Raw genomic sequence first — 21,178 nt, 5'->3', positions numbered from 1 at the left:
CTCCTTGTAAGAGCAAAACTTCCTTCAGGTTTTGTCTGCCATATCTCCCTGGGAAGAATTGCCAATCTGACTTGGCAAAGACCAGGGCATCCACTGGGCTACATTTTGAGTGTGCAGAGTCACTGTGCATTAAACATGTAATAGGCTCCCTGGTAGTTCCTACTTTGGTGAAGTGAGCTGACCGGTAAAGGACTTATCTCCATCATGGGGATCCAACCAATCTTTTTCTTTCTGCTCTACCTCTCCGTGCTTGCATCTGAGAGGGGAGATCAGGTTGGTGCTTCTCCCCTTAAAGTTTAGGGGAGGAAGCAATAACCCACTTCAGCCTGCAGCCTCAAGTTTTGCTTTCTTTGTTTTTAACTATTCCTGCATTGAGGATAGCTGAGTGCTGGTCCATTTACTAACAAATTAAATCATATACATTGGTACTTGGTGTCCCATTTGGCTAGTTTTCTTGTATTTATAGATCTCTTGGTTGGGAATCCTGAAGACAGAAAGTGTAAGCAATATGTAAGGCATTCCTAAATCTTTGCCTAATATCTAATACCTTCAAGATCTCAGGTTGCCTATAACAAGTATGGAGATTGAATTAGTGGCTTAAAAACTGTTCACAAAGGAAAGTCTAGGCCCCGATTCGTTACCATTAAATTCTAACAAGTATTTAAAGAATTAGTAACAATTCTTCACAGACTCCTTGAAGAGGAAGGAACGTTCTTCAACCGATTTTATGAGGCTGGTATTATTCTGGTACCAAAACCAAAAAAGACATCACAAGAACATTACAGACCAATACCTTTTATGAATATAGATGTAAAACTCCTCAACAAAATAATAGCAAACCTGAGTCCAGTAATGTATTATAAAAGGATTACACACTATGACCAAGGTGGCTTTATCCCAGGAACGCAAGGTTGGTTTCACATGAAATCTGATTAATGTAATACACCACATTAGTAGAATGAAGGAAAAAAAAAAAAACCAACCATTATCATCTTAGTAGATGCATAAAAAGCATTTGACAAAATTCAACACTACTTCATAAGGACACTCAACACACTAGGAATGGAAGGGACCTTACTCAACCTGATAAAGGGTAGCTACAAAAACCCCACAGCTAACATCATACTTCATGGTGAAAGACAAGTGTTTTCATTCTTGATGAGGTACGAGATAAGGATGTCCATGACATACGTATTTAATGTTTTACTGGAGAATCTAGCCAGAGCAATTAGGTAAGAAATGGAAGTAAACATCCAGATTGGAAAGGAAGAAATAAAGCATCTGTGTTTGCAGATAGCATGATCTTGTATTTCTAGAAAATTCTAAGAAATCCACTGAAATATATTAGAATTAATGAACAAGTTCAGTAAAGTTGCAGGATACAAGATCGATAATAAGTCAATTATACATTTGTACACAAAAAATGAACAGTCTGCAAATAAAATTAAGAAAACAATTCCAGTTGCAATAGCATCAAAAAATACTGTAAAACTTAAACTCTGAAAACTATAAAACATTCTTGCAAAAATTAAAGAAAAACTAAATAAATAGAAGTATCTTCATTTTGATGGGTCAGGAGGCTTAATGTTTAGATTGTGCTATGATCTGAATGTTTCTGTTCTTCCAAATTCTTATGTTGAAATGCTAATGCCTGATGTGATGGCATTAGGAGACCAGGTCACTACAAGGTGCTTAGGTCATGAGAATGGAGTCTTTATAAATGGGATTAGTGCCTTTATAGAAGAGGCCCAGAGAACTTGCTAACCCTGTTCCACCAGATGAGGACATAATGAGAAAATGCTGGCTATGAACCATGAAGAGGTTCTTCACCAGGATGGCGCCTTGATCTTGGACTTGCCAGACTCCAGAATGGTGAGCAATAAGTTCAATTCAATCCCTGATCAAATCCCAGCTGGTGTTTTTCTTTTTTTTCTCACAGAAATGACAAGCTGATCCTAAAATTCATATAGAAATGTAAAGGATCTGGAACAGCAAAAATAATCTTGAAAAAGAAGAAAGTTGGAGGACTCATACTTTTCAATTTTATAACTTAGTAAAAAGCTATAGTAATCAAAACTATGTGGTTGGTAGTATAAGGATAGCCATATAGATCATTGGAATGAAATTGGTAGTCCAGAAATAAACCTATACATTTACAGTCAATCAATTTTGACAAGGATACCAAGACAACTTAATTAAGAAAGAACTGTCTTTTCAACAAGTAGTACTGGGGAAACTGCATATCTACATGTAAACGAGAAATTGTAACCCTACTTCATACCATATAGAAAAATTAACTACAATGGATCAAAGACCTAAATATAAGAACTAAAACTATATAAGATTCTTAGAAGACAACAAAAGTTATGTCTTCAGGACCTTGGATTAGGCAATAGTTTCTTAGAGATGATACCCAAAGCACAAGCAACCAAAGAAAAAAGTCAATAAATTGGACTTCATCAAAATTAAAAAACTTTTAAGCTTCAAAAGATACTAGCAAGAAAGTGAAAAGACAACCTAAAAAACGGGGGAAATAATTGCAAATCATATATATGATAACGGTCTAGCATCCAGATGTATAAAGAATTCTTATAATTGAGTAATAGACAACCCATTTAAAAAATTGAGAAAGGATTTGAATACTTATTTCTCCAAAGAAGATATGCAAATGGCCAGCAAGCACATGAGAAGATACTCAACATCTTTAACTATTAGGGAAATGCAAATCAAAACCACAATGAGGTCCATTTCAGATCTACTAGTATGACCATAATAAAGACATACAACTGTTGACAAAGGTGTGGATAAATTGGAGCCCTCATACATTGCTGGTGGGAATATAAAATGGTGGAGCTACTTTGGAAAATAGTCTGGCAGTTCCCCAAAAAGTTAAACATAAAGTTGCCATACGGCCTGGCCATTCCACTCCTATAGATATGTATGCAAGAGAACTGGAAACATCTATCTATACAAAAATTTGTACACAAATGTTTATAGCAGTATTGTTTACAGTAGCTAAAAAGTGGAAACAACCCACATGTCCAGGAATGGAATAAATAAAATATGGTACATATATGAAATGGAAGCTATTCAGCAATAAAGGAAATTAAGTACAGATCCATGTTACAACATGGATGAACCCTGAAAATATGCTAAGTGAAAGAAGCCAGTGAAAATGGACCACATACCGTATGATTCCTTTTTTTTTTTTTTTTTTTTTAATTTTAGAGAGCAAGAGCTAGCATGAGTTGGGAAAGGGGCAAGGGGAGAGGGAAAGAGAGAATCAAGCAGGCACCACGCTTAGCATGGAGTCCAATGCAGTGCTTGATCCCACAATCCTGGGATCATGATTTGAGCCAAAATCAAGAGTCAGACTCTCAACAGAGATAGACAGTAGATTAATGGTCGCCAGGGCTGAGGGGAAGACGGAATGGCTAACAACTACTTCCTGGGTACAGAATTTCTTTTTGGTGATGAAAATGTTCTGGAATTAGTGCTGATGGTGGCATAATTCCAAGTATATACTAAAAACGACTGAATTGTGTACTTTAAGGGGTGAATTATATCTCAATAAAGTTGTCATTAAAGAGAAACACCTCAGCTTAAACCGCCAATACCAATCATTGCTGGACATTAAGTGGTTTAATTTTTAAAATTATTGATAATTTGTTAAGTATAATACATACCAGGATCTAGAAAAAATAAATATGAGGACAACACAATCCCTGGCTTCAAATACTTCAAAAGCTTACAAAGAAGAGTAATGCAGTCTCACAAGCAATTCAAGGTAGGTCGTGATAAGTACCACATGAAAGGACCTAGTGGGTGGGGTGGGTCAGGGGAGGTAGCATTTGGGATGGACCTGTGAGACTGGATGGCTGTGACCCACAGAAAGAGGAAAGAAAGAACGGCAGAAGGGACCATGCTGCAGATGGAAAGTCTGCATGAGCCTAAGCACAGAAGGAGCAAGGATGGGCTCGATTGGGAAATAGCCACTAGTTTAGCATGTGGTGGAAACTGGGTGCTTCTAGGCTGGAGCATGCTGTGGAGGCCCTGAACCCCGGCAAGAGCGGGTTCTACCTCAGGTTGACAGTGATGCGATTTCTGAAGGTTTCTGACCTAGAGTGACATGTTCAGAGCTACTATTTATGAGCATTTAATTCAGCAGTTTATGGAGAATGGATTCGAGTAGGAGGACTCTGGACCTCAAGCACATTTCCATTTTTAGGCAAGGATTAGATATTGTGATGTAACTCTTTAGTTACTCGAGAATACTATGATAGAATGCTAGCGAGGCACATTTGTTGTATTAGATGAACAACCTATGAGTTAGAGTCAGGCAGAAAATCATATTAGCTGTATTTCCTGTGGGCTACTTTTACTTTATGTTTTTTTGTGAATAATTTTAAGTATAGCAGGTTTTTTGTTCTTAGTATTTTGAGTATTGTTAAGGATTTTTTTTTATTGTTAGTATTTAATTACCAGGTTATTGTTTTTCCGTCAATATTAAAATTACCAAAGGTGGGGTGTGTGGGTGGCTCAGTTGGTTGAGTGTCTGACTTTGGCTCGGGTAACGATCTTGTGGTTTGAGAGTTTGAGCCCCGCATTGGGCTTACTGCTGTCAGCACACAGCCGGCTTCAGATCCTCTGTCCCCGCCTCTCTCTGCCCCTCCCCTGCTCATGCTCTCTCTCTCAAAAATGAATAAAAACATTAAAAAATTTTTTTAATTTGAAAATTTAAATAAAATAATAAAATAAAATTATTTTTATTAAATTATTACACATGTTATATATTTATTGTATAATAAAATATATTCTGTTACAAAAATTATTAATTTAATTAATAAAATTAGCATTTTATTTCTACCAAGATGCACTTCCAACTTTATAATTTTTCTTAGTGTTAAAACAATTTATTTCCAGTAAAAAGACATATTGAAGCATAGAATTTAGAGGTCAAGGAGATATACTAGAATGCTTTATGTATACACTCAGCCTCACATCTCACAAGGAAGACATTCTACTACCAGTGGTTCTTGCAAGAGCGAGAGGTAAATTAAAATGATCACTGAGACAAATATCATGCCTCCACAAAACTGGCTGGGGCAGGAAAGAATCTAAATCCTTGGACTGTTCATCTCAATCCATTTAATTTAGGATCAAATGTATCACCCTCTCCCTCCAATAAAAGGGTTACTACATATACTCAACAGGATTCCTAAAAATTTCAAATTTAATTCAATAGCTCTTTATGAAGTTTAAAATTAGTTCCCCATGCTCTATACTCATTCCTTTACTTATCATACAGATTAATTATCATAAATAATACATCTCACATTCATAGACTACTTTACAGTTTGCAGACACAGCGCCTGAACATATGTTATCTCATTTGGTTTTTACAACAATTCTGTGAGGTAGCTGCTCTGAGTAGTTGCATTTCACAGATGCAAAAATGGAGCTCCAGAGAAGTTGAATGACTTGCCTAAGGGACTGGACACAACTGGGAATTAAACTCAGTTTTGGCCACCTGGTTCACAGGTGTTCAGGATGCAGCCACAAAGTAACAAGTGTAGGAAAAAAGGAAGGGTGGGAGATTTATTACCATTTGGTTCTCTGCCAACTTAGGCAATATTCGGCTTGTGAACAGTGAGCTCATTTACAGAAACAAAAGATGTAGCCTTCTAAGAAACACCAAAGGAGTTTGCAGCTTTTATGACCCCTCGCAGGGATCTTATAAAAGCTTTAATGCCCCAATTAATCATACATTCATTTATTGGTTCACTGATTCATCACAAATGTATTGAGCTCTGGTCCCATGTCAGGCTACCAGGCAGATGCCTCAATGGGACACAAATTCTGCTGTGGGGCAGCTTGCCCTTCTGACACACAGCAGTTAGAGATCACATGCGGCCAGGGCACAGCGATACCAAGGAAGGAGGGATGAATTCAGCTGGGGGTGGATAGGCTGGAGCCATGTGTGCTTACCCTTGAAGGGTGAGACACAGAAGTGGGTGATGGGCATCCCAGCCAGAGGGTACAATGTGAGGGAAGACACAGGACATGAAAATGCATGTGGAAGAGCTATGTGGAGAGCCTTCTAGTTTCATCCTTCTCATTCTTGTCATGAGTAGAGAATTTTGCTTTGTCACTCATAAAATGCATTAAACAAAACCACCCTGGGACCAGTTAGATTCCTCCCCTTACAATTAAGAGCTACATGGGGCGCCTGGGTGGCTCAGTCGGTTAAGCGTCCGACTTCGCTCAGGTCATGATCTCACGGTCTGTGAGTTCGAGCCCCGCGTCAGGCTCTGTGCTGACAGCTCAGAGCCTGGAGCCTGCTTCAGATTCTGTGTCTCCCTCTCTGTCTGACCCTCCCCCGTTCATGCTCTGTCTCTCTCTGTCTCAAAAATAAATAAACATTTAAAAAAAAAAAACAATTAAGAGCTACATTACTCCTCATTATAACTTAAACAGCATACAAACTAAAAAAAAAAAAGTACATTTGATATACTATGGCTTTTCTTAGAGGATATGCACACAACTTAGGAAGAAGAAACATAATTTTTATCTTTTTATGCCTGGATAATATTTTGAGATATTTATGTTTACTTTTCTCCCTTTGTTTCCCCCTTTTTCTTTCCTCTGATTTAGCTAGATTCCTTTTTTTTTTTTTTTTTTTAAATTTCAGGGTAGGTATACAACATGGCAGTAGATTGCCCATCTTTTTGGCTTTTTATTCTAAACCTGGGGGTTTAGAATTCTCCTAATTTCATTAGGAGAACTTGAAAACTTTATAGAGCAAGTAAGGGAATTTACCAACATAGGTAAGTTATTTGAAAAAAGCTTGTAAGCGAATGGGGTTTCATTTCTTGATACATCCCCAACCTGGTGAGAAGAAAGAGAGATCTGTGGGTCCTGGAGTGTTCTGTCATCACTCTATCCACAAAAAAATGCTGAGTTGTTGCCAAATTTTCAAATTAATGAGATTTCATTTAAAAGTCTGGATTTTGGTCTTCTCTTGAAACTGTCCAAGTTGAGCCTGCATTCTCACATGGCCACAGCGAAGTAGAGACTGCCCTCTTAGTTCGAAGGGGCATGACTTCCTGTTTACCTCAGACCCTCCAGATCTGTGTTCCCTATCCAGCACCTGTAAGCATTTGGTCTCCAGGAGAGACAAAGAATGACTTTCTCCTCTAAGGGTACAATCTCCACTGAAACTAGTCTTTTGGACCTAGGGAAGCCATGTGGTGAAGAGGAATAAAAACATGGGCTTCTGAGTTGGAGAGAGCTAGGCTGAAATCTCAGCTTTGTTCGTTGTTTAGGAGAGTGATCTGGGGCAAAGTACTTAATCTAACCTCAGAATAGAACAATATAATGGTGGTTATGTATTGATAGCACCTAGCATATCCTAAGCAGTCAATTAAAAGAAAATCACTAGTATGGAGAAGTTCTTCAATGTATACCTTAATTTAAAAATTTTAAAAATTTATTTATTTATTTTTGAAAGAGAGAGAGAGATTGAGAGAGAGAGAGAGACAGAGACAGAGAGGGAGAGAGAGCGTGCGCGCGAGCAGGGGAGGGACAGGGAGAGAGGTACAGAAAGAGAATCCTAACCAGGTTCTGCGCTGTCAGCACAGAGCCCGATCCAGGGCTTGAACTCATGAACCATGAGATCATGACCTGAGCCGAAACCAAGAGTCAGATGCTTAACCAACTGAGCCACCCAGATGCCCTGATGTATGTCTTACTTTTAGATCCTATCTTCATTGTTGCCTTTTGTGGAAAGGCTGAAGGATCAGTTTACAATCTATCTCATTTTATAGAACAAGAAATTAAGGTCCAGAGACAGTGTGACCGCTTAAAGTCACACATTAGTGGTGAAACCAGGAAGAGGATCGGGATCTCTTAATTCCTGACCTGAGAAAATTCTGTGAGCATAACTTCACTAGAAGTTCTGAATTCTTCTCATAAATGCCGTTCATGTAATAGCCAAAGGTCTTCGAATGGAGAGAGCATTGACTCATTCATGTCTTCTGGCTACCTCAACTACTTTTTAAATTATAACTTCCAAATATAGTGAAAGGACAACAGTTATTAGTTATGGAAGTTCTATTAGTTGTTGAAATTATCTGAAATATTCCTGTTCTAAGCTCACAGACACCCTCGTGTGGTCAGTAGAAATAATAATTCCAGCCAAATGAACAAGAAAAATCTGAAGCTACTTAAAGTTAATGATAAAGTGTAGCAAGATGGGTAGATAGGCATCAAATAACAATAATAAGGAGTCCCTATAATAATATTATTTTACGCCCTGTCCAATGGCCAGAGGAAGAATTATTTCTCTCTCTCTGACCAAATGAGACTGAAAGATTATAATGGATGATTTCTTAGGCCTTATTCAGAACCTAACTCTGTAATAACATGAAGAAAAATATTCAACATATATGGTGGCTATATGATCTCACATCTTTGTTGATTTTTCTCCAATATACATGATTATGAGTGACAGAACATTCTGAGACTCTCTGAATATAACTGTTATGCATGGGTCATTCAACCTGAAGGCTCTGCTAAAACGTTTCCTGTCAGATGTAAGCACAATTCAACTAGTGGGAACAGAAGTATGAGGGAATATTGGAGGGAAGCTGATGAGCTGTGAATGTTCAGGGTGCTCTGGACATCCATTCAAGAGAGCAGGTTAATTTGGAGAGTTGGTTAAATGGAAGTAGGTTAGAATGCTTCTTTTTTATTAACAGGGTGATCTAAGTCAACAGATAATACCCAGAGAAACCGCCTAATGAAACAGTATTTATACCAGCACAGAAAATCAGAGACAAAAGAAATTGGATCTACTTTTTATGCCACAAATTAAAGAAGTACTAAAAAAATGACTGAAGCATGTCAAAGGGACAAAGGAACTGGCTTGAAGGAGTCCCCACTGGCTAAACGAACAATCTGAACATCAAAATAAATAAGAGTGGCAATAGACTATCACCCATCAAATAAGGTAGAAATCCATGAGGCAATACTAATAAAAAAAACAGAGGGATAAGAAGGGAGGGTCCTTCCTTAGTTTAGAATGCCAACTGTTAATGTAGAAGAAATGATGCAATTGGAAAAAAAAAATCACTGTTTGACAACCACAGTAATAATAATTGATTCAAATAAGAATCATTGATGGATGGTAAAATTAATGAAAGAAAGCTTGATGAGAAATAAGATATTTACATAGTCTCAAAATGTAAACCCACAAAAGACATATAGTAATTATCAAAGGAAGAAATATTAACTTCACAGTGGAGAAACACAGTGGAGATAACACCTTAACCAGATATTTGAAGTTAACATCACCAGTAATGGGACAAACCAATACTCTGTGCCACCTAATAGGACACATTGAGAGAAATATAGCATAATTTTTGTGATATTCCTGCCATAGATGCATAAACTGGATCTACAATGCAGAAACATTAGTTAAACCCAAGTTGAGGGATATTTTTATACAGTAACTAGCCTAAGCTCTTCAAAAATGTCAAGGTCATGAAAGCCAAGGAAAGATGAGAAACTTTTGGATTGACAGAGAACATGATCCTGGATTGCTTCTTTGTGCTAAAAGGATGCTCTTGGGACATGTGAAATTTGAATAAACTCTGTGGATTAGACATTAATGATGTATCATCGTTAACTTCCTGATTTTGAGGTCTGTATTGTGGTTATGTAGGAGAGTGCTTTTGTTTTGAGGAAATACTCCCTGAAGCATTCAGAGGTAATGGGGTATCATGTCTCTGACTTACTTTCAAGTGGTTCATGGAAAAAAATATATGGAGAGAAAGATAAACAGTTTTAAAATATGTAATTAGATTTGGTGAGGAAAAATAAAAAATTATTTGTCTATACTTGAAGACAGAACTTATAAATAGGCATGGATTTAAGGCTCTGAAGGGAATGCTTTTTTTTCCTATTGTTTGTTTATTTATTTTAATGTTTATTTATTTTTGACAGAGAGAGAGAGAGAGAGAGACAGAGCATGAGTGGGGGAGGGGCAGAGAGAGAGGGAGACACAGAATCGGAAGCAGGCTCCAGGCTCAGAGCTGTCAGCACAGAGCCCTAAGCGGGGCTTGAACTCACAGACCACGAGATCATGACCTGAGCTGAAGTCGGACGCTTAACCAACTGAGCCACCCAGGCACCCCTCCTATTGTTTTTTTAAAAAGTATTTATTTATTTACTTATTTATTTATGAGAGAGCATGCACAAGAGTATGAGTGGGGGAGGGGCAGAGAGAGAGAGCGAATCCCAGGCAGTCTATGTGGTTCTTAAACTCATAAAACATGAGATCATGACCTGAGCTGAAACCAAGAGTTGGATGCTTAACTGACTGAGCTACCCAGAGGCCCCACTTTTCTATTGTTTTTATCAGCAGTTGTCCTAAACAAATAATATGCTTCTTTCAAATTCACCAAAGTTTAGAAGAAACAGTGAAAAACTCAGAGTGGAAGAATCAAGGCCTATTTCGTAAAAGATATTCTATTGCAACTTTAGAAAGGTTTTATATATATACACATGCATATATATAAAGACATATTATAGGTCTCATATTTACAAACATAAAAATAAATAAATATAAATGTTCTTTCTGTTCTACCTATCTACCTACCTACCTACCTACCTATCCACCTACGTACCTACCTACCTAAATATTTCTCAAACTGAGTGAGGAGAATTATATTCAGAAGTCTGAAGTCTGTTTAATCTTGGGAGCAGTCAGAAGCTTATCCCTATAATCAACTGATTTTTAAACTTCTAAGTAATTTGGAATATAGGATAGGAAAAATATTATATTTTAGTATTAAGAGAGTCATAGTAACAAAAATAACTTCTATTTATTGCTGTTAAATAGTCCTTATATATTTGTTGGGAGTTCTACGGGTTAACTCCAACCAGATTCAGAACACGTGAAATTTGTTTCTGATATTATGTCAGGGTTTCCCCTTTCTGAGCAATGACTTATATATGTAAATATGATGGCAGAGTGGTTGAGGTAATGATGACTCATAGTCAAATGCAGCACTTTCCCCTTTGGCTAGCACAAAACCTATTAAGTTTTAGACTTTCCTATTAGGGCTCTATAGATGTCATTCCTCTTTATGGAAAGGATTATTCAACCCATACCAGCAATGTGAAATGTAGGGCCTTTAATAGTGTTGTGTTTGCTTCTTAAAACAGAAATATCTAAAGGAAAAAAAAATAATGAAAATGATCCAATATTAGTAAGTTCTTTTCATTAGGGGAAAAACCCACCGTAATGCCTCAGAGCACTGTCAAGACAGACCTGACAATTTTATTCAGAACTCTTGCAACTGGAAAGTCTCATAAGACAATTGTAACTAGAATATTTATGTCCGCCTTACATGTGTTTAGAAAGTTAAGTATGTGTTTCTGAAGTATTCACTCTAGGACTTAAGTGGAAGATGAAATTAATGAATGCTATAGGTCATCACTGGTCTAATTACCTTCATATTGCATCTGGTAAAAGTCATGTTTTATGAATGTTGTGCTGAGTGCAAAACAAAATGAATCTGATGATAGTTCTGGTCTCCAGGAAGCCCAAACCTAGAAAGGTTATCAGCTGTCACTTGCAAGAGGGTGGCTTTAGCTGTCAAAACTACCAAAAACAACAACACCCGCCCTCCCCCAAAACACATGGTCAAGTTTTTTGCTTATTCAGTATTTCTTTAGGGGTATTTCCCCTATTCCTCATTCATAATTTTGTAGTTTGGATGGGATTGATACAGCCCTCGCTCATCCCAAACTCTAGGAGTGAAGACATGCATGACCAAAATCTGACCAATTAAGAGTATTCTGTCCTTTTGGTCACAGTGATTGGTTCAGGATGGGCACGTAACCTCATGGTCCTATTGTAATACCCCTAAAGGCTGTGTTGAAATTACTCGGAGAGACGTGCCCCTTTTACTGAGATTGCCAGCTGTGAGAACCATGTATTACCTAGCGCCACCAGGGCTATTGCTGCCACTAAATGGAGAAAGGCTTTGTAACAATGAAGCCAGAAAAAAGCAGAGCCAAGAGGAGAGAGACTAGGTCACATGACGTACGTTGAGCCCTTGGTTTGAGCTGAGCCTAAGGCCTAGGTTCTCTCTTCAAAGGTATAGGGATACATTCTTCTTTTAACAGTCAACCCTAGCATTCCAGATTTATTCTCTGAAGTCATAAATGTCATGCAACATGCTTGTATCCTGAGTCAGGTTTAGAATTAGCATAAAGGTCTTGTCCTAAGAGATCTACTACACAGCGTGCACGGTGAACTGAAGCAAAGAAAACCAGGAATATAAAGACTGGCAACTTGTTGAAGTATTAAAAAGACTCTGAATACATTTGGGGACTACTCAGTTAAATAAATTAAAGAGATTTCTTTACTGGGACTTCTCAAAGCCAGATATTCACTAATTGTAATTTCATCTCTAAGAGGCTAGTAAGTTATAGTGTCTTCCAACAGCTTGAACATGGATTCCTTATTAAAGAGGGTTCTGAGAATATGCTTTCAAAAACAACTGTACGTTTTTCTAAAAACAAAGCTCAGTTGTTCTGCTCATTTTCTCTCTATTCTCCTTAGCATCTAACTGTTTTCATGGTTTCAGCTAAAAGCTCCATGCTAAAGATCATTGTAACTCTCACTAGCTTTGATCTTGGGCCCAATAATCTATTTCCAATTACTAACCGCACACTGTTAATGAAGTATCTCACCATTACCTGAGACTCAGCATATACAAAATGCCTGAATCCTATCTCCTCTCCAACTTTCCTGGTTCCTACAATGATCTGCCATTTTGCCAGATATCCAAACTAGAAATGTCCGTAATGTCTGCCTCCATGACCCATATTCAGCTTTTCCCCACCAAACCATACCCGCCCTCACAGTTGCCCTAGTTCACTCAGCGTTCTTTCCCAGACTGCACATCACTACCAAGTCCCTCTTTCTAATCTAGCCGCCACTATTATATTTTTCCTACTCAAGGACCTTCCGCAAATCCTAGGAGTAGGGAACCTAAAAGCCTCATTGGATCTTCACACATCCTAATTTCTCCTATTTGGGTGACTCCTTCTTACACCACTCCCCAGAAGATACCCTTTGCTTTTAGTTGTTTGTCTTAGAATATGCTACAGATATGCCTAAACAGGCCAAAATCCTTTCAACTGCTTTTAAAAGTGTCCTGTGCCAGCAAGACTGTGCTGACACTAAATCGCACCCTGTCTTCTGAGATCCCCCAGCGGGTATGTGTCTGGTGGTCCCAGACCCAGCTTTTAATACCCACCCCTGCTCTGGTATCCCCTCCACTGTCTCCTTGGGATAGTTGGTATTCAACCTGGATTTGCCCCCTGGGCTTTGTGCGAGCATCACACTGGCTGTGATATTTGCTTACTGTTCCTCTGGTATCTGCACCAGGTCACTCTTGGATTTGTTGTGATCCATGCCTATGGCACAAATCGTCCTCTTATTAAGGAAACACACAGTGCTCATTTATATCTATGCCTGTGGTATGATTTTCAGAATGTCTAGAATTCTCTGACCTCTCTTTTTGAACTATCTAAAGACAAAAATAAAAGTTCAACCCAAGCCCCATTTCCTTCACTTACAACTTTCATCATACATATATACTTCCCTTCTGAACTACTATAGCACAGGGTCAAAACTCCCCAATTTACCATTGAAATACACATTGTTTTGTACTACATGCTGCTGTTTCATGACTATCATCCTCAACTCCCCAATCACATAGAATAAACTCTCTGAGGGTAGAAACCATGCTTTATGTTTTAGTATTCCACCACCTCCCCACAGGTCCTTCATTGGTGGGTACAGAGCAAGTGCTCCACAAGAACATTCTGGATGGTGGTTCTCAAATGGGAATAGATATTTGAGTTCCCAAGGGACTCAAATATCTATTGTTTGTCCAGAATTGCTGTAATTCAATAGATGACCACCTGCCTATCCCACAAAGAAATTCTACAGCTTGGATCACCACCATCTCCCTAGGAAATTATGGTTTGCTATTTTCCTGAAGCCAGGTCTAGAGTATATACACTGCTGTGATATGAAAATCAACTAGAAATACCGGATGCAGGTGGGGGAACCAACAGAGCTTTTAAGGAACCGAGATTCAACTAATACAGCCATTAGATTATAGATATAATGACATGACAGGAAAACTTCTTCCTCACTAAAAAAAGTATTTATGATGACAAATATGTAATTATATTTGTATCTGTAGTTGTCAAATGTTGGTTGAAATTTGTTGCTGGGAGGTGACTCACTAGTACCTACTGAGAATATACTTAAAGGTTTTCACTATATTTATATGCAGACAATTACTGATAAATCAATTAATCGAAAAGATGCAGTGATCGTTTTTTGTGGGTATACAAACATGGTTGAAATAAGATTGATACTTGACTGGTTAAATAAAATCATGAGAACACAGCAGTTTGGAAAAGAAAAGCAACTTCTAAATGAATAAAATGCCTGCTTCCTCTAGGACAGACCAACTAGTCTAGTTCCTCTGGCTTTTGGGTCCCAGCCGGTTGTCTGCTCTGCCCTATAGCTTGAAGGTTTCACACTCCTGTTCCAGATACAGTGTGCTTTTCTCCATGGGATCCAATGCTTTTAGCAGTTTTCTGATGGAAGCAGAGAGTATCGACAGCTCTGTTGTTTGGCTATATAGGTCAAGGGGGAAATACATGGGCTGTGCTCTGCCTGGAAAGTGAGCAGAAGTCCATGGGAGAAGATCCATTTTCCTACCCCTATCTTCCTATCAGCAAGTCCTACAGAGGTTCAAATGAAACTAGTTCTAGAAAATCATTTTATTTATTGCATTTTTTTTAATGTTTATTTTTGAGGGAGACAGAGCATGAGTGGGGAAGGGGCAGAGAGAGAAGGGGGGGAGACACAGAATCTGAAGCAGGGTCCAGGCTCTAAGCTGTCAGCACAGAGCCTGATGCGGGTCTCAAATTTACCAATGGTGAGATAATGACCTGAGCCGAAGTGGGATGCTTAACTGACTGGGCCACCCAGGTGCCCCTAGAAAATCATTTTAACCCCCAATCAGGCCTTGTGTCTTTTAACTTTTAAATTAAAAAAATATATATTTTTAATGTTTGTTTATTTTTGAGAAAGAAAGAGACAGAGTGTGAGTGGGGGAGAGGTAAAGAGAGAGGGAGACACAGAAGCTAAAGCAGGCTCCAGGCTCTGGGCTCAGAGCCCAATGAGGGGTTCGAACTCAACAGACTGAGAGATAGTGACCTGAGCTGAAGTAGGACACTTAATCAACTGAGCCACCCAGGTGCCCCTTAACTTTTAAAACTTAAAATGTGTTATAGAGATGTGAGACAACACATTGAACGAATGCAGTTCTGAAAGTTGACTTGGTTAAGCGAAGCACTAGCCAGTGAATGTTCAACGCCTCCTATTGAATTTATTTTTGCTACCACTTTTTATTTCTCCATATACCATGTCTGATTGGTTTGTTGTTTATTTAATTGCAGTACAGTTAATATCCAGTGTTATGTTAGTTTCAGGTATACAATATAGTGATTCAACACTTCTATACATTACTCGGTGCTAAATTTCCAAGACACCTTTCTTGTTCTTTGAAGGTTCCTATGTTAAAAAAGCATCACATTTTTGTTTTATGATCATCATATTTTCTCTTGCCTGTCTGAGAATGTCAATTGTCACTTTGTGACATGTTTTTCTTCTTTCTGCATCATCTCTATTTTCTCTGTTCATTTGTTTTCATTTCCATTTTTTTTCTGTATAAGAGGCTATCCATTAATATTTAAGAAGAAGGCATTAAAAAGTGGACTGAAGTTTTTGCATAAAGGCTGGTCTCAACAATAAGTGGGTCTTCTTGTAAGATTACTAGGGAGAAACTTCCAAATATTAGATCAGAAAGGTTTTCTTTTGGATATATCAGTTTCTAGAAAGGATTTTTCTACTCTTCTGTTCAAAGGGTATAAATGTGGAAGTCAGCTTCATGGAATCTATGTAAGAAAAGTAAACTTTCACTTTATCTTCTCACTGTCTACGTGGTCTCATTCTTGTCCTCAATTGTACAAATCTCCATTACAGCTCCTGTCTTTGGTAAGCCTAGAGAAGAGCCAGTGGCCCAGGTGCAAAATAGAGGAGAAAATCTGGCTATCTAAATGGTCTCTATACAGAATTTCAATTCATCTCCCAATTTTTGGTGCCACCCTGCACTCCAACCTTCAGAGGTACATGGTGCCTTCAAGCCCTGATGCTTTGTGGGCTTCTGCAGAGTACGGCAGCTTGCATCTTATTGGCTTCCCCCTCTGGAAGAACAGGTTTCAGCTCTCTCCAGCTGATAACTCCGTTATCACCCACCCATTTATTTTCTATCCTCCAAAGTGCTGCTGCGTCTGTAGTTCTCTTTGCCCTGGTGGGTTGGGACTGTTTTTTGATCCTTTATTGCTCTTTTACTGGGATTTTGGCAAGAGACAAAACTAGTCACATGCGTTTGATTTATCAAGAGCTCCTTCCCCCTTCCTGAAAAACTGGGGTTAGGCTGTTTTCTGATCCTTTGATCATGCTCCTATCAGTTTATCTGCCATATTGCACTACAACTTATTTCATTATAGCTCTACTTGACTGTAAGTTCCCTGGGTCTGCACCTGTATCTTATTTATTTCTTTATCCTAGCAATTCTGGGTACTAAGCAAATGTTAATTAAATAAATGAAAGAATGGGTGGGATTATTCAGAGAGGTTAGAGAATGGTACCTGTGGCCTGACCTTGTGAGGAAATAGAAAATAAAAAGAGAGACATTTTTGGAATGTTATAAGGAGAGACCAAAGAGTACTGCATATGGAAAAATTAAGAGAGACAACTCCAAATTTGACTTGCTCTTTTCACTGTTCTCAGAACTCAGGACTAAAGATGATGTATATATTTGCTGTGTGTTTTCTGGTCCTGTTCTAATTTGTCTTTTGAATAAGGCTAAACACTATAATCCTCTGCTGACAATTGTCCTATCATTCATTTCCTGCTTTTCCTCAAGTTGACAGGTTTAGGCACAGACCAAAATTCCTTTTATGGGCCTGACAAAACTTTTCCTAAATAGGATTATAAACAAACCTCACACCTTATAACACAAAGATAGATGATGCATTATGTAACTCATTGGGTCATGATTTAATATTAGGTGACTGGGTAACACTGCTTCCTTTTAATTTGGCTTTGCATTTCCATATAAGCATTAAAGAATTCTATGGCCCAAATTCTAAATTCTAAGTTTCTAGTTGTTATTTGTTTACTTACTCTGTGCCAGGTACTGATGCATTTCAGTCTTATGACAACTTTGTAAGGTACAATGGTATTATCTTTATATTTTAACTGGAAAGCATAGCCAATAGGCTATGCCTGCTTATGAATAAAATTACAATTTTATTTATAAATATAACAGGAGGATTTTATTTCTGTAGCCAATGTGATGTGTTGATTACATGTAACTATATACATAATAGGCTCAGAATCATAAAAATTCTAGAGCCATTAATTGTCAACATATTCATTGAATTTGACATCTCAATTTATAACTGATATATTACAGAATTAATTTGTTTTCCTTATACTTTAAATATTCCTAAGATTACTTCTTTACTGGCTGATATATTGTTAAATAACACGCACTGAAGATATAGTACCATATAAAAGAATGATCTTAAGGCCTGTCATGAGAGAAAGGAGTTGAAATGTTTCTGTCAGTGATGATTTGAAAAGCAATTTCCTAAGGTTAGGTCTTTTCTATAATGAGAAAGCTAGGTGCTATTTCTGTTTTTAATATTAGTTTAAGACTCTATAGTACCCCCAATTATTATAATTTGTAGGATTATTATTTTTGTTGGATATGCACAAAAGGTTAATGAAAACTCATGGCCTCCCTGAAAGTCATAAGCTTGTTGATCTGCTTGTCTGAGGGTGGTGGTTGCTCATTTAATTTTAGTTATATTTAGCAATCACTGACAAAGTTGTGATCTAATGGAAGCACGGCTTCTGGAGGACTGTAAAAATCTGGTAATTTCCTTCTGAAATGATGTTTATAAGAAAGGAGGCTTGTACTTGTGAACTCATGAGTGTCATCCTACTTGACTGCAGACTTCTTTCTAATTCTTTGCTCAAACTGTATTCGTGGTTCAAAAAGAGCATCGCCAGTCTGTAACTGGGACAACTATGGGCTTCAGTACTTCCCAGAGATAAGATGGCACCATCTTGTCTGTGTTCCTAGTACTTCTTTCCTTTCTCTGATGGCTGCTAAATACTCAGAAATTGAGCAAGTTGATTATTAACCTTTGGAAGCGTGAAATCGGCCACGGAGGGAGTAGTTACACCAGGGAAATTGGCAAACATTATAAACTGCCCCACCTTTACCTCACCAGAGGGCTGGTCTATCAGCACACCACCGGGTAGTACACTCCCAGTGTACCTTATTCAAGTCTGAAAACCTTATTTAAGATCTAGATTCAAAATGGATTTCCATGGCTGGGAATTTCTCTAGCAGGAATAAACATGGGAAAATCATTAGAGGCATTGCTCAAATGCTACCGCATAGGCAAATGGCTAGACCATCTTGCCGAATGTTTTTATGAAAATTAAAAAAAAAAAGCATTGCCTTTTTGGGCCAAGGAATATCCCCAAAGATACATGTACATATAACAATCCTATGAAATATACATTGCTATATGTACGATAATGATAATGACCCACTGAATCAGACTGCTAAGTATTTTCAGTTACTGGCCAAAGTGAAGAACGTGGTGCAAGAGTAAACTATAAGCTACCCTTAAAAAGAAGAAAGAATTCGTCTGTATTCCAGGGTGGCTCAGTCGGATGAGTGTCCAACTTCAGTTCAAGTCATGATCTCGCAGTTCATGGGTTCGAGCCCCGCATCAGGCTCTGTGCTGACAGCTCAGAGCCTGGAGCCTGCTTCAGATTCTGTCTCCCTCTCTCTCTATCCCTCCTTCACTTGTTCTCTCTCTCTCTCTCAAAAATAAAAAAACATTAAAAAAATTTCTTTAAAAAAAGAACAAAAAATTGTAAACCCTCTCAGCGTATGTGGAGAAAACATAGTCTGCATAGTGAAAACCTAAAGGTACTAATACAGCTCCAATGAAATGATCTAGTGGTTTCCAAAACCGGAAGAAGGACTTACCATCTTACTGATATCTTAAAAAAATCCTTACTGTTGGGCTTGTAGTTAAAGAAAAGGCCAGTCTTGTTTACCAAAGTACAACTACCTTTACTCATATTCCTAGAATATCTTCTTTAAAAGGGGGAAAGTCTTAGTGGTGCTTAATATAAATTAGTTATCTTTTCTAAGTATGTTTTCTGATGCCTCTACTGTGTATCTATTGTGTACCAGGCACTATCTTCACTGTAAGAATGAGTAAGTTGTAGTCCCACACTGTGTTTCAAAGATCCTATCCATTTTAAAAGTATACAGATAAGGAAGTACTATTCAAGGGCCTCAAAGAGATTCTACCAGTAACATACAGAGGATTTACTTTCGAATTAGTTTATTGTAATCAGACAATAACGCTTGAAAGCTATAACCTTTTAGCTTTTGTGTTCCCACAAGAATAGTCACCAGGAGCTTTTTAAAGAAGATGGTTTGATTTCTGAAGAAACCTGTGGTGTAGCTTTAACAGCCTTCTTGGGATGAATCCAAGTGTAACTAAATAAAAATATGAAAAATATGCTTTAGAGAGAACACTATGAAGCATGGTCAGAAAAATTTTGGCTTATAATTAACACATGCTTCTGAAAATATGAAGTCTAAAAGTAATAAATATGAATTCTTAATCATGGGCTTTTAGAACCACAGCTACAGTGACACTTTGAATTTGTTATAGTTGTTTGCTGTAAGAAAAACACACTTCCTATCATAGCATGTAAAATTAATGAACACATTTTATATGAAGAGCTCAATAAACACTCTCTTGCAAACTACTCATGAAGGAGAACTATCAATGAATTCATTAAGCAAAAACTAAAATTCAAAGCAACAATGGCTTCAGAATTGATAACTCTAGAAGGCTGAAATGAAGCAAGATATAAAGGAAAGTGGTAAAGCATGTAACTGACATAGTTAATCTAAATATAAACAGTTCTTTTGCTATCATTCAAAAGACTCAAGGAAAAAAGTGGGTCAGTAAGTGGTGGGGTATTTGCCCAGCCTTCACTGTCGACCTAATGGAGCATCTCGTGACCAACAGGAACCAAACAATACAGGTGTGTGTAAACCTCCTTAAACTAGTGAATGCAAAGCAGGTCTTTTAATTTCTACGATGTAAAGTAAGTCCATTTTGCCACTAGATGGAGATCGGGTTACTCTGCCAGGAACAGGGAGAGGGCTGGAACTTAGCCAGCGAGAAGTATGGTACTAAGAACATATTCTCTTTTCTCAATATTTCTAGAAAGGCATTTTTCAAGCTCCTGAACCAGGAGGAGACATATGCTGAATAAAAGGCCCATAAATGAGGAAGAGCTTGAGGGATCGCACCGTACGGGAAACTGTAAAAGACATATTTTGCTTCTTATTACTACTGCTCCACAGTGATTCCCATTTAGGTCTGGTTGTGTACACTACTTGTAAATAATAACAAGAACTGGTCTGCATATGAGCAGTTAAATATACTCTCATTGTTAAAAAAATTTTTTTTAAAGTTTATCTACTTTTGAGAGACAGAGCATGAGCGGGGGAGGGGCAGAGAAAGAGAGGGAGACACAGAATCCGAAGCAGGCTCCAGACTCCAAGCTGTCAGCCTGACGCGAGGCTCGAACACTCGAACCGTGAGATAATGACCTGAGCCCAAGTGGGACACTCAAATTGAACGAGCCACCCAGGCGTCCCTGTGCTGTCTCGTTATTGACCAAGCAGGGAGAAGAGGACAGATCCGACCAAAAAATAAAACGACGTCAGACCATCTGGGCAATTAATCCTGTCTCTTTAGACATAAAGACGTATGCTTACAATTTGTTTCTCAGTTTGAGTATGTAGATAAATATATATTTCAATATCGACCAAAATGGATCAAAGAACATCAGAGATGTTAGGAGAAGGTTGGATAACAGCTATTCTAATTT

The 21,178-nt window shown here is 38.0% G+C and overlaps 1 protein-coding gene across 2 annotated transcripts in view; it reads right to left on the bottom strand.

Annotated features, from left to right (window-relative positions):
* The window catches only part of VWA8 (von Willebrand factor A domain containing 8), a 358,377-nt gene that overhangs the window by 68,278 nt on the left and 268,921 nt on the right, over positions 1-21,178 (bottom strand). Inside the window, exon 38 of one of the 2 annotated variants that reach the window (XM_049647002.1) lies at positions 18,901-19,766. The exons of the other annotated variant lie outside the window; for it this stretch is intronic. Within the exon in view, the coding sequence (XP_049502959.1) occupies positions 19,734-19,766 (33 nt within the window). The 3' untranslated portion in view covers positions 18,901-19,733. Of the gene's footprint in view, positions 1-18,900; positions 19,767-21,178 lie in introns of those variants that run through there. 2 annotated transcript variants of the gene reach the window in all.

Source organism: Panthera uncia, assembly GCF_023721935.1.
Source record: "Panthera uncia isolate 11264 chromosome A1 unlocalized genomic scaffold, Puncia_PCG_1.0 HiC_scaffold_16, whole genome shotgun sequence".
Lineage (NCBI taxonomy): Eukaryota > Metazoa > Chordata > Mammalia > Carnivora > Felidae > Panthera > Panthera uncia.
This window is presented reverse-complemented; position numbering and strand designations above follow the sequence as displayed.